This window comes from Paroedura picta, chromosome 8 (genome assembly GCF_049243985.1).
Source record: "Paroedura picta isolate Pp20150507F chromosome 8, Ppicta_v3.0, whole genome shotgun sequence".
In the NCBI taxonomy this organism is placed as follows: Eukaryota; Metazoa; Chordata; class Lepidosauria; order Squamata; family Gekkonidae; genus Paroedura; species Paroedura picta.
In genome coordinates, this window is record NC_135376.1 from 67433902 (window position 1) to 67456396 (window position 22495).

Here is a 22495-nt window from a genome sequence, read left to right on the forward strand (position 1 = left end):
GGAAGCATTATTAAACCATTCCCAATTCACTCTGAATACAATCATCTAGAAGCAGAGAGAAATAAACGCTTGCTTTAAGCCAAGTAAATTTAGTGTCCACACAAAATCTGTTTGTCAGACACAGGGTTAAGAAGACAAGTAGGAAAGCAGATAAGACTTCCTAGAAGCTTGCCTTGGTAGATTGTCCGAAAGATCAATAGCTAGAAGACAGGCTTTAATCTGGGGGTTTGGCCCACTATTAGGGGTATGTGGGAAAAAAACACATGGTATTTTGGGGGGGGGGTATACTGAACCTGAAAAATATTGGTATGAATTTGGATTCAGTAAATATTTGGAAATCTCAGTTTTTTCAGCTTTAATATACCCTATGGAAACAATTACAGTCAATGTTCTTTCATAGGGTATAATGGAGGATCAATCCAGGGGTATCTGGGATGCTGGGGGGATGATTTTTGAGGTAGAAACACCAAATATGTAGAATAGCTGCTGTTGTATCTCCTCAAATAAATTCCTAAATCTCAAAATTATTGGACCCATCTATGGGCCCCCAAAGAAGGTGCCTTCATTATTTCCAATTGGAGGGGAGGTGTTTAAAGGGAATGCAATCCATTTAAACACCTTTTAACGTTGCCTATTTTGCAGTCCTGGATAGCTGAAATTTAGTTTGATCTGGATAATGAAAAATACTGATAAGATATTTTTTTGAATATTTTTTAACTTGGATTAGCCAAATGTGAATTACTAATACCTATAATGTAGAAGAACCTATATCACAGAATGACATAGATTGTACCCAGGTAGCACATCTGGCTTCCAAGGAATGCAGAAGAGTTACAAGCTGAATAGATAAACTGTGATTTATAACACCACAGGGACAGAACAAAACCTTTCTTGAAACATTCAAGTTACCTGGATTGCTTGATGTGCTTCCGAAAGAAGAAGTCTTGCTGGCTGATATAAACACAGGTGCAGTAGTACTTCAGCTTTGTCCATCCACAGGTATGGAAGCGAAAGGCCACTAATGCCTTTGCCTGTCATACTATTTATTTCCAAGACCTGTAAAATAATTCATCTGAAGAACTACTCTTAGTTTTTTTTTTAAGATTTTAAAATGTTGCACAGGACATTAGAATTAGAATTGTAAGGCTATGATTAAATAATAATTTTTAGGTCATCAGTTTAGTATCAAAATAAACATGGGAGACACAGATAATTTGGCATGTGTAATTCATATAATTAACGTTGCACTGAAAAACCATCAAGAATTAGAGGCTGAAAATTGTTTAAAATTTTCACTCCTAGGGCAGATAAAAGCAAATTACCTGCTCTTTTGCAGTAACTCTTTTTTCATATTGGTTATCACCTGGCTGTGTGCAGTGAAATGATTTATGTTCTGCCTGTTTAGTCTGCATTTCTTTCTCCTTTTTCAGTGCAATCTCTTGCCTGAACCTGAAGATGGGCGGGGAGGAAAAAATGGGTTAGCACATTTTATAGAAACTATAATTATAGGGTCATTTCCACATGAGGAATTTGCCCCTACACAGCCCTTCATTGCTTGCAGGTTTTAGGGCTGCTTCCACATGATGTCGGCAGCAACCCGCAGCTGTGCAGGAGTTTGCGCGAGCTTTTGTCGATGAGGGAAGTCCCCCAAAATATTTCCCTTTCTTGTCATGCTGCATATTGGGGCGCAAACAAGGACAAGCCCATATAAATGTGACAATGTCAGTAGCATTTTGCCCGCCCTTGCCCCCACCCTCCCCTCTCCATTTCCAGATCAAATTTTTTTTTTAATGGTGCGGTCCGCATTGCTACAGGACCAAGTGACATGCCCTCAGTACAAATAAAATGTTCTCTTCAGAGTGTACAGTAATATTGGGATTGAGCAACTAAAACACATTCCTATTTGTGTTTATTGGTGGTGAAGTACAAATGGAGAAAGGGTGTGCGTGTAATAAAGCAGCCATCTCCCTATTAGCTCCTGTGCTCTGTGTTTTAAATCTTTATTGCAAACACACAACCATCAGGATCCAGTTACCATGGTCAGCCTATTACAAATCTACCCAAACATAAAGAGAGACCATTATACAAAGTATCCCAAAAAGGGATCTAAGGAAATGTTTTATTGTTGTGGCTTGATCCCACAGCAACATGGAAGTAAAAGTTTTTTTAATGTTTTACTGTTGAAGCATTTCTCCATAGCACTGTGGAAGTTTTTTTTTAACAAAAATTAATTTTGGGACTCAGGGGGATGGAAATTTGAGTCCCCAAAACAACCACTGCGAAGGGATTGGTGGCTTACGTTGATTGACAATTAGAGGAGGGGAAAGTGCGGGTTGTTTACGCTTTAGGCTTCTCCACCGCCTCTTCAGGAAGGGAAAAGCCATGACGGGGTGGCAAGATAATGCAGGAAGGTTCTCCTGTCAGGAAGCATGCAAATGCACGGGTTCGTATCACAAATTTGCAAGCAGGAGGCGGTGCATGTTTTATGCCTCCATGCGGAAATGGTCTAGGAATGAATGAACATGCTAAACAGCTTTATGCTTGCATTTTGGTAATGTGCACGAAAAAATCTCTTGGGCTCCATTATGTTGTTAGCAATTAGTATAACATAGAACAAACAGCAGCTTTATGGAGAACTAAGCATGCAAATAGGTCCTGCATGTACAATTTCCCTTTTTGAGTCAAAAGACAGGGCTGTTGATATGGATTCCTTTTTAAAAAGTTTATCCCACATTGGTTTTGGTGATGTGCAGAAAGGGAAATGTAAGCAGCACAAAGTGCTTTAATATAATTTTTCTCAAAATAACAGTGCATATGAAGTAATGGAATGCACAATAGATGGTTTGTACAATCTAATTTAATTACTTTAAAAAACTTTATTAGAAGAAAAAAGTGAAGAACCCACAAGGACTTGCCAAGGACATCACATTTCACTGCCCCATTATTTCTTTTCCTTTCCATAAACCCCCCTATATAGCCTCTCACATTTCCCTGCTTCCTTCTCTGCTTGCCACCCACCAATAAATCTGTCTTTACCCTGTCTTATGGTTTCCCTCCTTTCTTTCCACTGACAGCCTCTACCCAGGAAGAGTGGCCCAGTTGTACAGTGGGAAGCCTGCAAAGAGCTGCAGAGGTGCACTTCATTTCCCTCTGTAGCTCCTTCCCATTTTTACCTTTTCTTGGAAACCCTCACTTTTTATTTGCTTCCTTCTCTTTTCCTATCCACCAGCCAATAAACCATTTATCTGCCCTCATAATCAGCTATATTAATTATGCAGTTCTTTCTCCATAATGGAGATCCAAAGCAGCTTACATCATTGTCCTTTCCTGAACAGTTTATAGAATTTTGCTATAAAATAGCATACCTTCCTTGTTCTACTTCATTAATGAATACTTCACCCACTGCCTTCTCATGGTAAGTTGATGCTTGATACAATTTTAAATCCAAACATACAAAAGAGATTCTGTGAAAAGAAAAGACATAATTCTTCTTCACTGCTATAGAAAAAAGAAGTACGGTCTAAAATAGTTTATTGGGAATAATATTTGGGGTGCTCTTGGATCTAGGCCTCCTGCTGGATAAACAGACATGCTGCTATGGTGAGAAGTGCCCTTTATCAGCTTCAACAGGTTAGCCAGCTGCAGCCTTCCCTGGGTAGAAATTATCACTGTGCTATATACGCTGGTTATATGTAGATTAGATTTCAACAATATATTCTAGGTGGGGCTGTCAGAAACTTTGATTTGTAGAGAATGCTGCAATCACAATGTTGACTGGAGTGGGTCATCTACATTGAACAATAGACACAGAGTTGGAAGGGACTATACAGGCCTTTTAGTCAAACCCCCTGCTCAATTGGATCCCAACCTATTTCTAGAGACAATTCAAAGTGCTGCTGTTGATCTTTAAATGGCTTGGGACCAGCATACCTGAAGGACCCCATTTCCTTGCATATCTACCTGGCTGTTATGGCCATCTTCTGGAATCCTGCTTCTGAGATGAGACAAGTAGCAACCTTCTTGACACCTTACCTCTGGAATGCTTTCCCTGTTGCCATTTGCTGGCAGCAGATGAAAGCTTTTTCGGTTCATCTGGCATTCTTTCAGTGATTTCTTTTTTTCTGCCCACTGTTTTGCTTGTTGTCTTTATATTTTTCATGTGTATTTTAGCTTGGTTTTAATGTGTTTTTATTACGTAGCTTTTTAATATATTTGCTGCCTTGGTGGCCTCAGGATGCAAGTACAAAGAGAAGTTTATGGAATATAAGAAAGGAACTCAAAGGTCGCGAAGTGACTACAAAGCAATGGATACAAACCGAAGATGGTAGAGATCTGAAACACTTTTGCTTTCTATGACATCATGAGCGATGACTTCAGCCAGATGGAGAACCGGAAGAGTTAAGTGAATACACAAAATGGTCTGTAGTTCCTTAACTAACAGGTCTAGGTAATACAATGTACGTGTCTAAAATGGGAAAAAAGAGAATAGCAGACAATTTTCCCCTCTTCATTTGTCAGTTTTCAGGCATTTGCAAGTGTAATCAACAGTGATATAGTGCTGAACCCACAAACCTCTTGGATATTTAATTTAAGAGCTAAGCTACATATTCCATTCAAGCACATGTAACACATTCTCACTAGTTGCTTTGTGTAGATCAGTGGCCCCCAACCCCTGGTCTGGGGACCGGGACGGGTCTGTGGATCAGTCAGTACTGGGCCGCAGCTCCTCTTCGTTCTCCTCCCCGGCTGCTGCCTTAGGGGCTGCCCTGCCACTCTGCTGCCGGCTCACCTTTGGTGTTGTCCGGCAGCCGCCATGGCTGGGGCTTCCCCTCGGTGTGGCACTGCACAGCTGCTGCTGGCAGTGCCTCCCAGCGTGCGGTGGGAAGTCAGGGGTGCCGGTGGGAAAGCAAGGGCTCAGGCAGCGGCGACATCCCTCGGCAAAAGACTATCCCCCCCCCTTGCGGGCCTCAGTAAAATTCTCAAGCGTTGACCGGTCCCTGGTGATAAAAAGGTTGGGGACCACTGGTGTAGATAATTCAGGAGAAGCTAATTTAGCATGGAGAAAAGGCCAGAAGACACTATTTAACCAAATGTCGTGCCTGTTACTTCTCTGCTCCAGTTTACCATCCATAGAATGCTAGTTTTAATCTTTAAAAGTATCATTTTGAAAATGTTACCTACAGGAGCTAAAATGTTGCAGCTGCTCAGAGCAAAGCTACTTGAGTCCTGTTTAAAAGAATCTCTAATTTCATCCGGGCAATCATAGCTTGCCCATTCTTCCACATTTGCTGGTAAGGCTTCTATTGGTCCTTTCCGTTTAGGCTTCTCTGACTGCACCTGCAAAAATAAAAATTTGTAACGAACACAGGGACATAAGAAGACCCCTACTGGATCAAACCACATAGTCCAACATCTTGTTTCAGACAGCAGTCAAAATAGCTGCATCAAAATAGCTGCACCAACAGGACAGGGGGGCTAAGGCCTTCCCCTGATAATGCCTTCTACTGCTGCTATTCCCCTTACCCACCACACCTAATAATAATTGATGGGACTATGATCTGCTTAAACCTCTTTTAAAGCCATCACTATGTTCATCAGCTGTGAATTCCACAATGAATTACTCATTGAATAGAGATTGTTTATCTTGAGCACATTGCCTATAAACTTTTCATTGCGTTTTCTACTACAACCCCCAAATCTCTTTCATTTTCAGTCTCAACAGCTCAGATCCTGTCAGCCTATATTTAATGTTACAATTCTTAGTTCCAGCGTGCATCACTCATACCAATAACGGCAGCTTGTCATGTTGTTGCCCATTCACCCTATTTAGAGAGATTCTTCTGTAACTCTTCACAAGCCATCTGATAAATTCTGAACAAATAAAATAGCACTGAACTCAACACCAACCTACCTTGGGAACCCTTAAGTGGCAAGGTAGAATAGCAACGTTTTCAATAAATCAATAAATTAATTCATAAAACAATTCTGAGACCTCTCTGCTCACTTCCTTCCACGCTGAGACCTGTCCATTTATTCCTACTCTACATTTCCAATCCTTCAATCAATCTTTAATCCACAAAAGGACCCATCCTCTTATCCTGTGACTGTGAAGCTTATGCGGAAAGTGCATTGCCAAAAAAGTCTTTTGGAAGTTCAAGTATATAATGTCTACTGGATCAAAGGGAAGCCTGTTGAATTTTTATGAAAAATAACCACTTAAAATATATTGCAAAAAAACCTAGAAATGTACCTGTTTGGTGTCTTTAGTGAGTTTGTCTTTTCTAGGAGGGCTTGTTGATGATTTCTGTTAGAAAAAATGAAAAGGCTTATTAAAAAAAGAAAAAGTATTGGTTCCTTTTTTGTCCACTGATAGTTTGCTATTAATACAGACAGTGTTTTAACACACACGTTCCTCTGCATTTGAAATTCCACATGTACTGTGTGATTTGACAAAAACCTCAGAGACATATGCTGTTCACTGTCCATTTAAAATCTCTCCTCCACTTCTAGGCCCACAGCAGGTCAATTCCCAATTAGGTATATGGGGTGCATCACATGATGCAGCAAATACTGACACCCCAGCTATGGAATACACATCTGAGAGATTCAGCTGTGATCTTCTCTATTGGGTTTTATTTGCTCAAAGTTTTAATTAAGTCTTTTGTAACATATGCCCCCCAGGTTTTCAATCTCCTCCTTAATTCTGTCATCTACTTGTTTGATTGGTACTAGGTTTTGTGATTTCATGCCTTTAAAAAATTTGGAAACCACCTTGGGGAAAAAATTTAAAGGTGTGGAGTGGAGACCAAAGACAGGACATTTTCTATGGTGGTTGTGTTGATTTTATTACTAGGCATTGCTGTTTACATTAGTCATTAACTGCACCCCCCCCCCCAAAAGGTGCTTCTGATCTCAAACGCTGTTCTGCTGCTTCAGACTAATATGACTACCCATCTGAAACCGTTAAAGCATATAGCTTTACAAAGAAAGTGAGATATGAAAGGCTTCAATAAACAAGAAAAGTAAGCTTTTGGACATAGAAGAACCTCTTACTCGTCTTGTATCTTTTTTTCCTTGTTTTTTGGGAGTGGCTGTTTGTGGTGGGGAGGCTTTGGCCAATGCCTTCAAAACAGATCCTGCTGAAGACAATATAACCTAAATTTTAAAAAAGACAATTGTTTTTATGAAAAAATATACAAAATATAATTCCTAATCATATACATCAACAGCTAAAAAGTTAAAAAGAAAAAATAAGACAAAATAGTAAAAAGAACCAATCTAGACTTGATAAATTTGTAAATAATAGGACACACCTGAGTTTAAAAACCTGAGTTACATTCACTTCAAAGAATTGCAGCTGTATATTAAGCCAGGTGATTTCCCTAATTTTCCTTTGCCCTCTCCAACCTGCCTTATTGTCTATTCCCACCTAAGCAGAAAGCTTTGCCTAGTTTGCCCCCTTTGCTGTACTTACATTCCCCTGGTTGACTGTGACTTTAAAAAAGACCTTTTGTGTGTGTCATTTTGGATTGATGGGTAATGCTATTGTTTGGAAGTAAGGACATGCAAAAAAATTGATATTTTTCAGGTTAGGACATTTCCTGATATTCCTGAATCCCAATACCGGTATGATATTTAGATATGGTAAATACCCCCCCCCCCCAAAAAGACATTCCACACGATTTTAATGGAAGGAGAAAAAAGGTATTTAAAGGGAATACTGCCCCTTTAAATGCCTTTTGCATGCCATGAGTAAACTCTGAAAGCATTTAAAAGGCTCACTGGTACTTTAAATGCCTTCTGCAAGAAGTGAGTTCATGTGGGAGGCATTTAAAGAGGTTGCAATCCCTTTAAATCTGACTATCTGGCTGTCCTGAAAAATTTCAGAATAGTTTTGGAATTTTGGGGGCTTGGGCATTTTGGATAGTGAAATTCAACCCCAATCTACATCCAGCTGAGATAATAGCTAGAAAATAATAAATAAGATATTTTTCTGCTATTTCCCAGCATAGATAAACTGAATGCACATCTCTAGTTTGAAGGGATTACACTCCTCCACCAGCATGAACAGGTTCCCAGTGTGAAGGAGCTGCTTGCTCACTGTTGGTGTCTCAGATCTCTTTTGTGACATAATTTCTTTATCTTCTCACCTGCCATATGCGAATCACAAAAGCGTAGGCCATCAAACAGTGCTGCTCATGAGAAGGCGAACCATGTCCAGAAATGACAGCCATTAACGTATGAGCTCTAAACAAAGCTTCTAACTGTTTTATGTTTCTTAAATCTCCAACTGTAATTTCGCCGCTTGTTCCTAGGGGTCAAAATGAATTTTTTTTGTTTACTATTTGTTCCCCATTTAAAGTGCCACAATAGTGCAACAGCGTGCTGACATCCAACTCAGAAGATTCCATAATTTAATAGCAAAATATTTTTTCAAATGAAAATGGGAGGAAAAGGAGAGGACTAACAAGGAGAAAACCAATTGCAGATAATGGTTGTACCATGCTGGAAAATGTCACTTTAATTAGACATCTGCATAATTCTTTCTATAAACTGTGAATGTCACAAAAATCACAAAAATAATAGAAAGAAACTCAGCTGTGATTTTTTTTACTTCCTTAGGGTTATTTAAATTCTTACCTTCACCATCAAGGCTCTTTGTGAAAGGTCTCAGATGAAGCAAAATATTTATTGCCCAATCCACATGCTTAATAGCTTCACTAAGAGGAAACTCGTTGCAATACAGCCATTCTGCAAATTCTAACAAATTGTCAACTTTCTTTAATTCATATTCTTTTTTCTATAAAAATGATGGTGAATACATTATTAGACAAGTTGCTATTGACTGCTTCAAATGCAATAATGAACCATGGTTTGCCTCTACACAAATGAACATGTGGCATAGTATTGTGCTCGTCTTTCATGCACATGACTTCTAAAGTAAAAACTTCCACTTTTGCAACAAGCCATATTTTGCCAATACATTCAAACTGCACTGCATAGCTTGTTCTCTTCCCTGCGAACCAGAAATCCATTCCATGGAAATGGTTTGGCAGGTCAATGGTTTGGGGAAATGGTTTGGCAGGTCAAAAATAAATGTGATGCTAGATAATGTTGTCTAGCTAGAAATTCACGCTAGTTACTATATAATTCTTCTAGAACCTCTATACCCTGCCACCACTGTACTAAACCAGACTTCAAAGAAGCTGCTATCTGCACAGGCCATAAATAAAATAACAATAAAAATCCTCTAAAAAAGTACATTATTTGCATGATGTCTCAGCAACAGAGATATTTTATGATAAAAAGGGATATAGCACATTATAAAAAAATGCATTTTAGCCAACATGGAACCATCTATAATACCCTTCCATGACATCTGGCAATAATTTTTCATGGTATCCTCTATAGCACTCTTCTGTGGCATCATTTCTGATGAAAACATTAGAAAAGCAATATTGTAAACAGTTTCCTCTTGATCACTCAAAAAAGTTGTAATATAATGTCAAAATTAAAAGTATGGTTTGGACCTGAGCCTACAATGAATGACATGGGCAGGACAACAAGAAGAAAAGACAATTTCCATCTATTCCCTCCTTGCACTACAGCTTTCTTTGCCTCCTCTTTTGCTTCTTCTCAGGGTTCCTCCAAATTGTCAGAGTGGCCCTTGGACTGATACAGGAGGTTGCATACATAGACTGGGGTGGCAAGGATCATTTCCGGGAACAGAACTTGCCTGTAGTTTTTGGGATCCTATCTGATGGAAGTTTGAGTTCAAACAGATGCACCAAAACATTAAAAGTCTGAGACTCTGATAGTACAATTAGAAACTTCTTACCAAAGGGTCAGACACTGGTAGGTATAATTTTAAATGGGTTGGATCCAGTAACTTTTTCACTGAATCTCATTTAATCACTCTCCTTATTATAACCCAGACCATGGCTTTTGGCCAGGAAGGTACCATGATCCCCAGCACAAGCTTTTTGATAGATGTATGTTGGATCCAGTTCATGACTGAATTAGAAAGATACTTGCTAAAAATCTCTCTTAGATATAATTGAAATAAAATCCATAAAAGCAAAAAGTTAGGCATAGTAAATAGAAGCAGGGAACCGACCCACAAATCCACCCACTTTTTACCTGCTCCGACCCTTCAACTATATCTATTATTTCCTTAATACCCTGCCTTTCTCCACACTGGAAACCCAATGCAGATTACATAATTTTCTTCTTTTTTATTTTCACGAGAACCCTGTAAAGTGGATGACTGACCCAGACCATTTACGCACTGGGAACTTCACTGTCCCAGCACCCGTACAGGAGCACAAATCGGGGCCGGATAAGGCGCACTGGGCCAAATGCTCCCGTGTGTGGATGGAGGAAGAGGTGGGGCAACTTGCCACGACTGAAACTCCAGCCTGCAGCCTGGCATGAAATTTCCAGTGCATAAATGGTCGCAGTGAGTTTTCATGGCAGAGTGGAGATTTCAACCATACTGGCTTTTGTTGAGTGACTGCTGCTAACTAGTAGTAAGCAGCCCATCATGGATGAGTTATGCAAGTTGTGTTACCACCATTTGTCAAATTGTCCAGTGGTTGTTGCCATGCCTGGATATCATGTATCCTTCCTCAAAACCCAAAACAGGCTTGGTTCTCCCCCTGCCTTTTAATGAAAGCAACCAAGTCATAATTGCTGTTAATATCATTGTTATTGCCCAAGAACAGCCACTGAAGGCATTAATTTCTTATAGCTACATACACTGATCCTATCATTTTGAAGGGTTTTAAGTCTTCAGTGTAATTTCTAAAAATATTTTAATGCTAATCTGGGAATTTCTAAGGTTTATAGAAGGATCTGTCTTGTCTTTCCATGCTCCCTGTCATCAGATCTAAGTTTCTAGGGACCATGTTGTGAATCAGATACATTGACAGTAGTCAGTATTTTCAAATGTGAGGTGGACTGAACATCCATCTTCATAAGCTTTCACAGACATCACTGAGAGACATCTAAAAACAGACATCTAAAAACTGCCTTTAGAAATTTGGAAGTGTGATCAACCAACAATAACTTCCAAATGAGGACAGATACAGACCTGTAAAACTTCTATTGCATTTTGGTAACAGGACAGCTGTCCCGCAAGGTCCGATGACACTAGTGCCAAACGATGCCACATATAGGACAAGTAGTCCTCACTTTCATCCTTGAATTTCTGAATTTCCATTATATAGTTACGTCCAAGTCTGGCCTTTACCAATAACATATGTTTGAAAATTGGACTACAAAAGAAAAGAGTTATATAATGTTTACAAGTGATTTAACAAATTCATATAAATATATGCTAGAATCAGAACGCAATACATCTAAGCTAAAGAAGCATTTTGGAATTAGAAGTCATTGCCCCTATGCTATAGAGATGGCAGTAATCCAATCAGCAAATGTAAATGAGTAAGGCAAAGCAATGGATTGATCTTTGGTAAGGAAAGGAGTTGGAAGATGTTCATTCTTCAGCTGAGCAGTGGGGAATATTTTTATACAGAATGCACCACAGTGTGTAAATGTATTGGGGGGGGGGGTAAGTCAATGAGGAAAAGGAACTGAATTCTGCACTGTTCCTGGTCTCATCACTGCTTGCCTCTCATACTGTGACGTGCCTTCTATATATGGGGTTTGCTAACTATGACTAGAGGGGGTTCCTTGGAGGAGAATGCCAATTAATTCCCCCCAAGAGTCAATCTATTAAATTGGTCTTCCAACCTTTAAGCTGGCAGAGGTCCCAATGAGGCCCGTATTCAGGCTACACACTAACATCTTGTGCACCCCACCCCAGGGTAGGCTTTTATGAGGTCGGGGTGTGTGTGATGCTGCCAGTCTTGTTTTACTGGGAGGGGGGGTTTAAGGGGTCTGATAGTGATTGGGTTTTATGGGGTCTTATTTACTGTAACCCACCACGAGTCTCCAGTGAGTGGCGGGGTAGAAATGCAAAAATAAATAAATAAAAGAGATGGACTCAAACCGGGAATTGGTTATCCCCAGGATGGTTGTTTTGGGGGACATCAACATGCTCGGGACTCTCCAGATTGTACTGAGTCCTATGCATGAAAAACACATACACTGAATTTACTGTTCTGCACTGAACAGGAGATTGGTGGTGATCTGGTGGGAGGGCTGGAATTCAATATGTGTTTTGGGCAGATAATTATTTATTGATGGGTGGCATGGGTTAGATTGCTTTGCCTTCAGCACCCTGGGATTTATGGTTCCAGTGGGACTCTGGTATTCTTAGCATCAACTGTTGAGTCCTTAGTGAAAGCCTGGAATGGCAAGCCACTATGGTTACAGACAGGATTGCTTCCCAGTGCCCTCTTCCCATTCATTGAACAACATCAGCCCTTTGGTAAACCCAGGATTTGGTAAACCCAGGATTTCTTCAAGTTGGGAGTCGGCTTGAGTAATGGCAATGAAAGACTTGAAGGAAATCTGACAAGACACTGCACAAAGCATATTTTCAGGCCTATGAAACTAAATCAACATAGGACAGTGATGTTGGTGAGGAAAGCAAGTGTCCTTGGGACTGTCAGATTTATTTATTTATTATTTAAATTTATATACTGCCATTCTAAATTGGGCTCACGGCGGTTTACACAATAAAGGAATAAAAACACAATAAAACCCATAAATACCCATAATTACAATTACTAAAGGTAACAAGACGGCAAGCTAAAAAACTACTAACTAAGCTCACCCCCTCGACCAGCCAGGGCCAACCTTCTGACTGTCTTACTAGTCAGAGTGGGGATACAGATCCATTTGTTAACAGATGGACATGATAGACATGGGGGATGTCAGATTGAATAGCGGGCCCCGCCCTGGCCTCAACCGTATGCCTGGTGGAAGAGGTCCATCTTGCAGGCCCTGTGGAAAGTTGACAGCTCTGACAGGGCCCTTAACTCTTCCGGGAGCTCATTTCACCAGGTTGGGGCCAGGGCCGAAAAGGCCCTGGTCCGGGTCAAAGCTAGGTGAGTGCCCTGAGGGCCTGGGACTACCAGTAAGTTCATACCCACAGAGCGAAGAGCCCTGCGGGGGGCATAAGCAAGTTGGTCCTATCATACTGTTTGAAGAGTTTAGAAGTGCTGCTGTATTCTGTGTTGCTCTTTTGACAGCAGTTTGATGCATAGTCAAAATTCCCAACTATTAATTGCATCTGATTAGAAAACTTCCTACCATCCTTGCTTCTTCTGACCTGGTCACACCAATCTATGCTCTCATATTCTCCAGATTGGAGGTTATGAACACAATGAAGAGAACCACCAGGAATATGGATGGCACAACAGGCAAACCAATAGCCTTTGAGTTTGAGGATGCAGAGTTCAAATCTCTGTGCAGGTATATATCTGTTTTGGGGCAGTTGCCATAGTTCAGTGGTAAACCTCAAGCTTGCATGAAAAAGGCTAGGTTCAATATTTGTAATACTTCAATACTTGTAATACTTGCAATATTCATTTTAAGGCAGTTTCCTATGTTCCTAGCTTGTCCACAAAGTCAAAAAGGTACAGTAAGCTTATTACATCCACACTGCAGTTCTTTCCTATATGACTGTCGATTCAAGGAACATAATGGAGTTTCTACCAGCAAAAACATGTAGCCTATAGAGAACAAGGTGCATAAAACAGTTCCCTCTCTAAAAAGGTGAAGCAGGCCTCTAAGCCATGATCTGAATCATTCCCATAGAGCCTAAGGGTACAATACTATGTATAGCACGTTTTGATATTTGGACTGCACATTTTATACTTCGAACTGCAATAGTTAATTGTGTATTGTTTTGGTATTGGTTGAGGACCGTAATAAATGACAGACTTACTGAATATACTTACCCGAGGGTAAGCACAATTCAACAGCATGGGAATTATTCTTGAGTAGACATAGATATGATTGCACTGCATGACCAACTCTGCAAGTTTGTATGTGTGTATGCATATGTAAGAAAAAAAGCAAAAACAATCCAAACTACTTACAGTCTGTGTTTACTTCGAGGGAGATACTGAACAGCTTCATCTAACACTTTGAGGCCTGCTTCCCAGTCATTTTGATCAGCATACACATGGAATAGCAATACATACAAAAACGTCCTTAGCGTCAAATCCTCATCTGCACCTGGAAAATACAATAAGGCAATATTTAATGCTAAGGACACTAAGTCAGCTTACTAAAAGATTGCCATCACCAAAATGACATACCTGGATAAAAATGCCCATCTGACAAACTGCTGCTTTGAAATTCAGCTGTAGGCCACTGATGCAAATATACCAAATGTTCCTTTCCCTAAATAACGTTGGGCAGAGATGAAAAAAGTGCTCATGAATTTTAATGGTTAGCAACCTTCCGCCCGAAATCAGTGATTGGCTAGACACAGGAGAAGTTGAACCCTATTGACAGAAGACAAGGGAGGTTTGAAGGTCTGTGGGCCAAGGAATCAAGATGAGGATGGGCAGAATTGCATTATTTATATTTTAAAGGAAAATTTATCCCATCCTGTCAGTAAATTCAGGCCTTCTTGGTAGATTTCATATATTAATATGAATTAACTAGCTAATACCTGGACTTCAGGTACAAACAAGGCTAGCTATTGGAGACTGTTATTTATTACCTGCTTATTTTTGGCTTCTGCTGCTTTAATGATGTTTTTGAGAATGATTTCAGTGGGCTTTTTAAGCTGTTGTCTGTCTAATGGAGAACCAATGAAAGATAAACATGTGTTCCAGAAATGTCTACTGGCAATCATCGCAAGAGCAAGATTCCCTGCTGCTGCTGCATAACTTGGAAGGAGAAAACACATACACACAATAATCATATGTTTACTGCATATAGTAGACATCTGCTATCATTATCTGAAAGGACATACCTGAGGGACCGCCTAACTGACTACTCCACAAAGAGCACTTTGCTTTGCTAATTCTAACAGGTTGGTGATCCCTGGCCCTTGACATATACGTGTGACCTCAATCAGGTCCAGGGCTTTCTTGCTCCTGGTCCCCCCCTGGTGGAATGAGCTCCCGGAAGAGCAGCAGGTTCCAGAGGCCTGGAAGACAGAGCTCTTACTCCAGGATTTTGATTGGGGCCACTGAACAGCAGAACAACATCTTACAAGAGCACCCCACCCCCTCTGGAATGGGAGAGGTACTGAAGGCAGGCTCATATACACTGGCACTGTAATGGAACTGAATTCGAAATTGCACTTTGTTTTAATTTGTTTTTAATCTTTTATATGTTGTAAACAGTATAAACAGAGTTGTAAACAGCCCTGAGCCAGCTCACCAGCAGGGGCAGTCATATAACTCTAAACATAAATAAATGCGAAACCAACCCACTATTCCCTCTGTGCACCCTCACTACAACAGATATCACATTTCCTGACAGTTTGACCTGTTTTTTTCTGGAAAAAAAATCCATTTTTAAAGGAAAATATCACATTGGGAATGGACTCAATGTTATAAAAAACGTACCTGTGGATTTTCTCTAAAGCAATTTTGTATTTATAACAGTTTTTAATATGGTAATATTACAGATAATCTGTGCGTACATATATAAAATTTCCCTGACTGTAATATATATTGCCAGCATTCTAGAAGAGTTAAGAAACATGCATTTTTAGGTTTATAGTTGTTGCAGTATATTCTGTCTCGGTCCAATAATTAACAATGATCACTTTACATCAATATGATTACATGCTACTATGCTTTAGTTCCTACCAAATGTGTTCCTTTAGCCATCCTACAGTTCTTTATGAAATTGGCCTAAGAGCATAGGTGAAAAAAAACCCAAACCCAAGTAAGGCCATATACAGAAAAATCTCCCAAAACAAAAGGCTTTTAAAAAATGAAGAAAACATACATACTAGCTCCCCTAGTCAGTGAGGAAAAGGAGTTGGAGAAGAGAGCATGCATGCACATACAGTTTCAACTTTATATCTGCTGGCCAGCTGAGGAGGAGGAGGGAAGGAATTATGTAAGACCAGCTTTCAGCTATAATTGCCAACCTGCAGGTGGGATCTTCAGATTTCCCAGAATTACAAAGGCTCTCTAGATGACAGAGAAGTGTTCCCCTGGATAAAATGACTGCTTTGGAGAGTAGATTCTATGGTGTTATACCTTGCTGATGTCCCTCTCCTTCCCAAACCCTGCCCTCTCCAGGCTTCTAAATTGCTTGGAATTTCCTAGTTCAGAGTTAGCAACTCTGCTTGCCACTCCAAGCCCCCCTCACTTAACCACTAACAGCCAGCTGGTCAGAGAGTCTTGGGCTGGAGAACAAGTGTGCTGGTAAGAGAGCTGAATTAACTATTTTTAGACTAATTTCTTTGACTCTACCAGATATTGTCCAAGATGGGCCTGTAAGAATCCAGTAGCACTTTAAAGATTAACAAAATTTGTGGTAGGGTACGAACGTTTATAAGTCACTGCTCACTTCTTCAGATACTGCTGTCATAAACAAATCCTGCTTAGTGAGGGTTATGAAGCAACATGCATATAAACATTTTGCAATTAGTTTACAGCAATGAAATGGGTCCTTGCTAAGACATTATCCTTATTAAATTTGTTACTGAGATATTTAGATAGATCCATGGCTGGAATATAGCCTTTTGTTGCATCTGTGGTCATTCAGAGACTTAGAGCTTGGAAGCTGAGCCTGAGATCTGAAACTGTTGTTCAGGATTTGCTGGTTTCCAAGGCCCAGCCAATCAGTGAAGAGACTTACGGTCCAATCACAGGCCTCCATTAATGGTCAATTACATGTCTTGGCGGGAGCTACAAATGTGTATATAAGTTCACAGTTCTGATTGTTGAGGTCCAGTATTTCTGGTTCAGGTTGTTTGGTTGTTGGAGTTGAGTGTCCGTGTCTTACTGACCCCATGTATTTAATAACCTCCTTAGAGAAAATTTTAATTATATCTAAAAAAAGTTCTACTGATATTTCAAAAGTGTTATAATGAGGCATTCAAGCCATTCGGACATCTTGCTTCTCTTTAATCTGCTGATTATTTTAAATGCTACTTCTTTATTTATGGGTTTATCTGGAGAATTTTCATCTGCTTCTGATCATTTTAGTAAATTATGATATTTCAATTAAAAATTACTTTTTAAATTAAGTTGCTCAAATTTACACAAAGTACTAGGATAGTTCTCAATGAACCAATATTTCAGAATTCTCAAAGGAGCATATTCATTCCACTATTTTGTTTTATGGGAGAAATTAATTCTGTTTTTGTATGTCTCCCATTTGTAAGGTAACATTTTGGGTTCTTTATTAGCTCTTCCAATATTTTTTCCTTTACATAATTTATGTTCTTATAAATGGAATAGGTAGAATTCTCAAATCTACCATCTGCTTTAAATTTTCAATTTCCTGTTTCATTTATGTTCCAATGTACTATTTATTATTCTATTATTTCCTGTCTCTCTGCACCCCCTCTAAAATGCACCAATAAATATAATCTGATTCCTTCTACCTTTGGTTTGCTAGCTTCCCAGACTCTGGCTTTTTAAACTGATGTGTATGTCTCTAAAGAAGTTCCACATGTCTTGTTCATATTGTCATTTAATATAACACAGTATAAACTTGCTCATTCTCCAGTACTTCTGTCTGGTAACACTCCCTGTTATAAAGATGATAATCTATGCCAGGCTTTTCCCACAAGGGTTTTGTGAAACCCTGGGGTTTCTTGATGGACCTGGAAGGGTATCCCGAGTGGGTAATGTTTTTATTAATCTGTTAAATATTTATCAGGTGATATGATAATTTATGGATGTTGACCTTCCCCTTCCAAAATGGCCAATGATGGGCTTGAAGGTGATGGGAAAGGGGAGGGTCCACATGATTGTATATACCTAGCTATGCTTCTCTGCCATATTCTACACTATCACGCCACTTCTAGAGTTTCTCGAAGTCTGAAGAATTTTTCAGGGGTTTCTCAATAGTAAAAAAGTTGAGAATGGCTGATCTATGCATGTTACGGATTTCTTAAATGAACTTTTAATTCTTTTCAGTAATATCAATAAAAAAAAAACACATCATTCTTGAATACATTATATTTTGTGTGGGAGTAAAGAAAACTTTGTATTTCCAAATTAGGTTTGGGCACTTTGGCCAGCGCTATGCCGCGGGGGGGGGGGGAGGGAAGGCACGAGCGTCAGTGTGCCGGTGGGTGCACACACGCAGGCATGAAGCTCCATGCCTGCATGTGTGCACCCGCTGGCACGGCGATGCCCGCGCTTCCCCCCCCCCCCGTGGCACGGCGCTAGCTGCACCAGAAAAGACCAGCCGCTTTGGGCGCCGAAGCACCCAATCCTATGTTTCCTGGATGTTAAGATTCTGGAATTTTTAAACTGTCTTGCTGTTATTAATTCTATCCAGTTTGGAGTTCCTGTTATATTCAGTATTTATAAATCTGTTGGAGATTCATTAACACTGTAAAAGACTTCCTCACAGAAAAATATCTTGACTGACAGTTGGTATATACACCGTGCCAGTTGCAAAAATACACTGCATCCATTATTAAAGATGCTAGTCAATTTCTTATTGTAGTTTGCTATAACTTGAACCTTTACCATTATATGCTATAAATAAATTATCATTAAAGTCCATATCATTTATAGAACTGGAAAGTTTAATCCCTGATTCAGAGGGGAGGGGGAATGATGTAGTAGCATCAGTTTATATCTTGCCATCCAACTTGAAATCAAAATCTGTTAAAAGAACTGAACAAGATTTTTGGGGATTGTTATACTATGAATTTTCCTGATCTCACTGGTTCCACAAAAGCAACAGCTTCACCTCTTCTTGCCAATTCATGTAGAGCAGACAGTGCTTCCCGTCAGATAAATATATGAATAGGACTCAGTATTTAGTCTCATGACATCAACAGATCCTGTTCCTCATTTATTAGTGGCTGAAGATAAAGAACACACAGAGCCACCTCTTTTTCCCAGTGAACATAGTTCTCAACTTTTTTGGCTGTATAATCAAATAGTATAATCAAATAGGAATAAGCAATATATGTTTTTGTAAATAGAAAGACTATAATAAAACCCCAAAAGCTTGAATAAATCTGTTGTTAGGATTAACTAATCCCCTACAAACATGTACATTCTATGGGCAAACCATTACATTTTACATGTTCATGAATATACTTTGAAGGTAACAAATTCCTGCCGTTTCTTTTTAATAAATAAAATTCAGTATGCAAACTTTCATATATTACTTGGATTTGCTATTTTATGAAAGCTAAAGTTTCTCTAAAATACCTTGTAGTGTTCCAATCTATGCAACATACCTTGTGCTTTTAACAAAGGATTTTGATGCTACTAAACGTAATTGTTTTTTTCCTGCCAAGTTTTCCATTATACTCTTCCCTCGTGTACAAGCAGCAATACATAGCATTTCTTGTCTCACTGGGTAATCATCCCTGTACAGAAAACCAAAGTAATTTCCAGTTGAACGTCTAGCATTATTTACCAAAACATGACTTTCAAAACATGGCATTCCAGACTATTCATGTTCTGAGTAGAGAACCTTTAACTAGTAGGTTCTGAGCATTTAATTTTTTAAAAAGAAATAATATAATTTGCCTAGAACAGGAACTTTAAATAGCATTCTAACAAAACAAATCACCACAGATTCTCATTTTATTTACTATTTGCCATTATATTTGCTACTTTGCTTTCATTTCTGTCAGGTGACTATCTAGCCTCTTCTTAAAAACTTCCAAAGAAGGAGAATCCACCACCTCCCAAGGAAGAGGAACCGCTCTGTCAGGAACTTCTTCCGGATGTTTAGTCAAAATTTCTTGTGAATTTCAATCCATTGGTTCTGGTCCACGCCTCTGGGGCAACAGAAAACAACTCTACTCCATCTTCTCTATGACAGCCCTTCAAGTATTTGAGGATGGTTATCATATCACCTCTTAGTCATCTTCTGTCTAGGCTAAGCAGACCAAGCTCCCTCAACCTTTCCTCATACAGCTTGGTCTCTAAACCCATCACTGTCTTTGTAGCCTTCCTGTGGACATGCTCCAGTTTCTCTACATCTTTGTTCAGTTGTGGTGCCCAGAACTGAACACAATACTCCAAGTGAGGTCTAACCAGAGCGGAGTAAAGTGGTAACATTACCTTGCTTGATCTGGACACTATACTTCTTTCAATACAGCCCGAAATCCTGTTTGCCTTTTTAGCTACCAAACTGACTTGTGTTCAGTTTACATTTATCACTATTGAAATTCACTGTAGCCCAATTTTCTAGCCTGTCAAGATCATCTTGTATTATGATTCTGTCTTCTGGTGTGTTTGCTACCCCTTCCAGTTTAATGTCATCTGCAAATTTAATAAGTACCTCCTCTATTCCTTCATCCAAATCATTTATAAATATATCGATCAACACAGGGACCCGGACAAATCCCTGAGGCACTCCACTCTTCACTCCTCTCCAAGAAGATGAACCACTTACAAGCATCTTTTGGGTGTGATCTGTCAACCAGTTTTCAATCCATCTAATAGTAAGAGGATCCATAACTTATTTTCCCAAGTTGTCAATAAGAATATCATGTGGAACCTCATATGGCTTGTTTCGGCTCCTCCCTTTCCCCCTCTCACACAGATTGGAACCCCCCACTCTCCTTTAATTCATCATCTAGGGGTCTCTTATAAGTGCCTAACTCCAGGATGGCACAGCTGTCACCAGAAGGGCTTTCTCAGTTGTGATCGCTACGCTGTGGAATGCACTGTTGGATGGCACCCCTATCCTGCCAGACCTGCTTAGTTTCTGCAGGGCATGCAAGGCTGAATTGTTAAGGTTGTCCTTTGGAGGGTAATGGCATGTTTGGGCTGTTTTAATAGTGGCATTTTAATAATTTAATATTATAATGTTAATATTTCATATTTGGTATTTGTTTTTATGTTGTAAGGCACCATGAGACCCTCAGATGAGTGGTGACTAAAAAATCTAGTAAATAAATTCTGCTTCCAGAATTTGGGAGAAGAGGAAGGGTAACTGGCACAATGGAACACTATCTCTCAGCTTATATATTGCAGCGGTAAAAAAGGCAAATGCCATTTTGGGCTGTATCAACAGGGGCATCACATCAGAATCACAAGATGTCATAATCTCATTGTATACGGCACTGGTCAGATCACACCTGGAGTACTGTGTGCAGTTCTGGAGGCCTCACTTCAAGAAGGACGTAGATAAAATTGAAAGGGTACAGAGAAGAGTGACAGGATGATCTGGGGCCAAGGGACCAAGCCCTATGAAGATAGGTTGATGGACTTGGGAATGTTCAGCCTGGAGAAAAGGATGTTGAGAGGGGACATGATAGCCCTCTTTAAGTATTTGAAAGGTTGTCATTTGGAGGAGGACAGGATGCTGTTCCCATTGGCTGCAGAGAAAAGGACACACAGTAATGGGTTTAAACTACAAGTACAATGATATAGGCTAGATATCAGGAAAAAATTTTTCACAGTCAGAGTAGTTCAGCAGTGGAATAGGTTGCCTAAGGAGGTGGTGAGCTCCCCCTCACTGGCAGTCTTCAAGCAAAGGTTGGATACACACTTTTCTTGGATGCTTTGGACTGATCCTGCGTTGAGCAGGGGGTTGGACTAGATGGCCTGTATGGTCCCTTCCAACTCTATGATTCTATGATTTTCTCTCAGCCAGGTTTTCTACTGATATCTGTGCTGTGAATATGCCCAGGGTGGGGGATGAAGAGATAAGTGAGGGATGAGAGTAGATGTGGTCTGGACTTGAATAGGACATCACAGATTATCTGAACTCATGACCCTATGACAAGGGATGAGAAAGAGAAAAGAAGGGAAGCTCTACCCTAACAAAACTGGTATTCTAAGAGCTCCAGTAGTGGTGATGCTAGTACTGGAATATACAAGATCTGTAGTGTGCATGATTCAAAAACCTATGAAGAATATCCTGCCAGGGGTATTGCAGGAGATGGCATAGTTATCATAGGAACTTCTAGATGTTTTTCAAATAATCTCCTCCAGTGTACTGATTGGCTCAATAAGAGATTTCCTGCTCCTTTGAGCGTACTTTCTCTTTGCTTGCCTCCGTAACAGAATGAATTACCGCAGACAACAGTCAGAAAGTTGGTGGGACTCTTTTTTCTCCTCTTTCTATACATAGCAGTGTCTCTTGTCAATGCAACTATTTTCTTCTGTTCTTTTGCAAACTAAAACTTTCCCAACTAACAGTTTCCCAACAGCTAGAACCCTACAGTCTGTTTCTCAGAAAGATCTGGTCTAGTTACTTCTGGGGAAACTCCTCCCTTTGGTGTCTGTCAGCTTAAAGTCTCTGGCCATAACCAGGAGGTACTACCAGAGAAGATCTGCTTCTGCAAGTACTTTAAACTCATGCTTCACAGGATCCAACCTCATGTTTACTGCTAACTAGGGTTTCCCTCATTGTAAATTAAGGTTTGAAGTGGGGTTACAAATCCTAA

General features: G+C 39.8%; 1 protein-coding gene across 5 annotated transcripts in view; it reads right to left on the reverse strand.

The window, feature by feature from the left end:
- Window positions 1-22495, reverse strand: part of CFAP46 (cilia and flagella associated protein 46) — a 105328-nt gene that overhangs the window by 35575 nt on the left and 47258 nt on the right. For all 5 annotated transcript variants that reach the window (XM_077350190.1, XM_077350191.1, XM_077350192.1 and 2 more), the window contains 14 exons: window positions 19325-19456; window positions 14645-14813; window positions 14235-14319; window positions 14013-14151; window positions 11093-11276; window positions 8641-8800; window positions 8151-8311; window positions 7054-7155; window positions 6251-6304; window positions 5182-5337; window positions 4317-4465; window positions 3366-3464; window positions 1323-1449; window positions 910-1056 (listed from right to left, as the gene is read on the reverse strand). In XM_077350190.1, coding sequence (XP_077206305.1) covers window positions 910-1056; window positions 1323-1449; window positions 3366-3464; window positions 4317-4465; window positions 5182-5337; window positions 6251-6304; window positions 7054-7155; window positions 8151-8311; window positions 8641-8800; window positions 11093-11276; window positions 14013-14151; window positions 14235-14319; window positions 14645-14813; window positions 19325-19456 — 1864 coding nt within the window. The remainder of the gene's footprint in view (window positions 1-909; window positions 1057-1322; window positions 1450-3365; window positions 3465-4316; window positions 4466-5181; window positions 5338-6250; window positions 6305-7053; window positions 7156-8150; window positions 8312-8640; window positions 8801-11092; window positions 11277-14012; window positions 14152-14234; window positions 14320-14644; window positions 14814-19324; window positions 19457-22495) is intronic.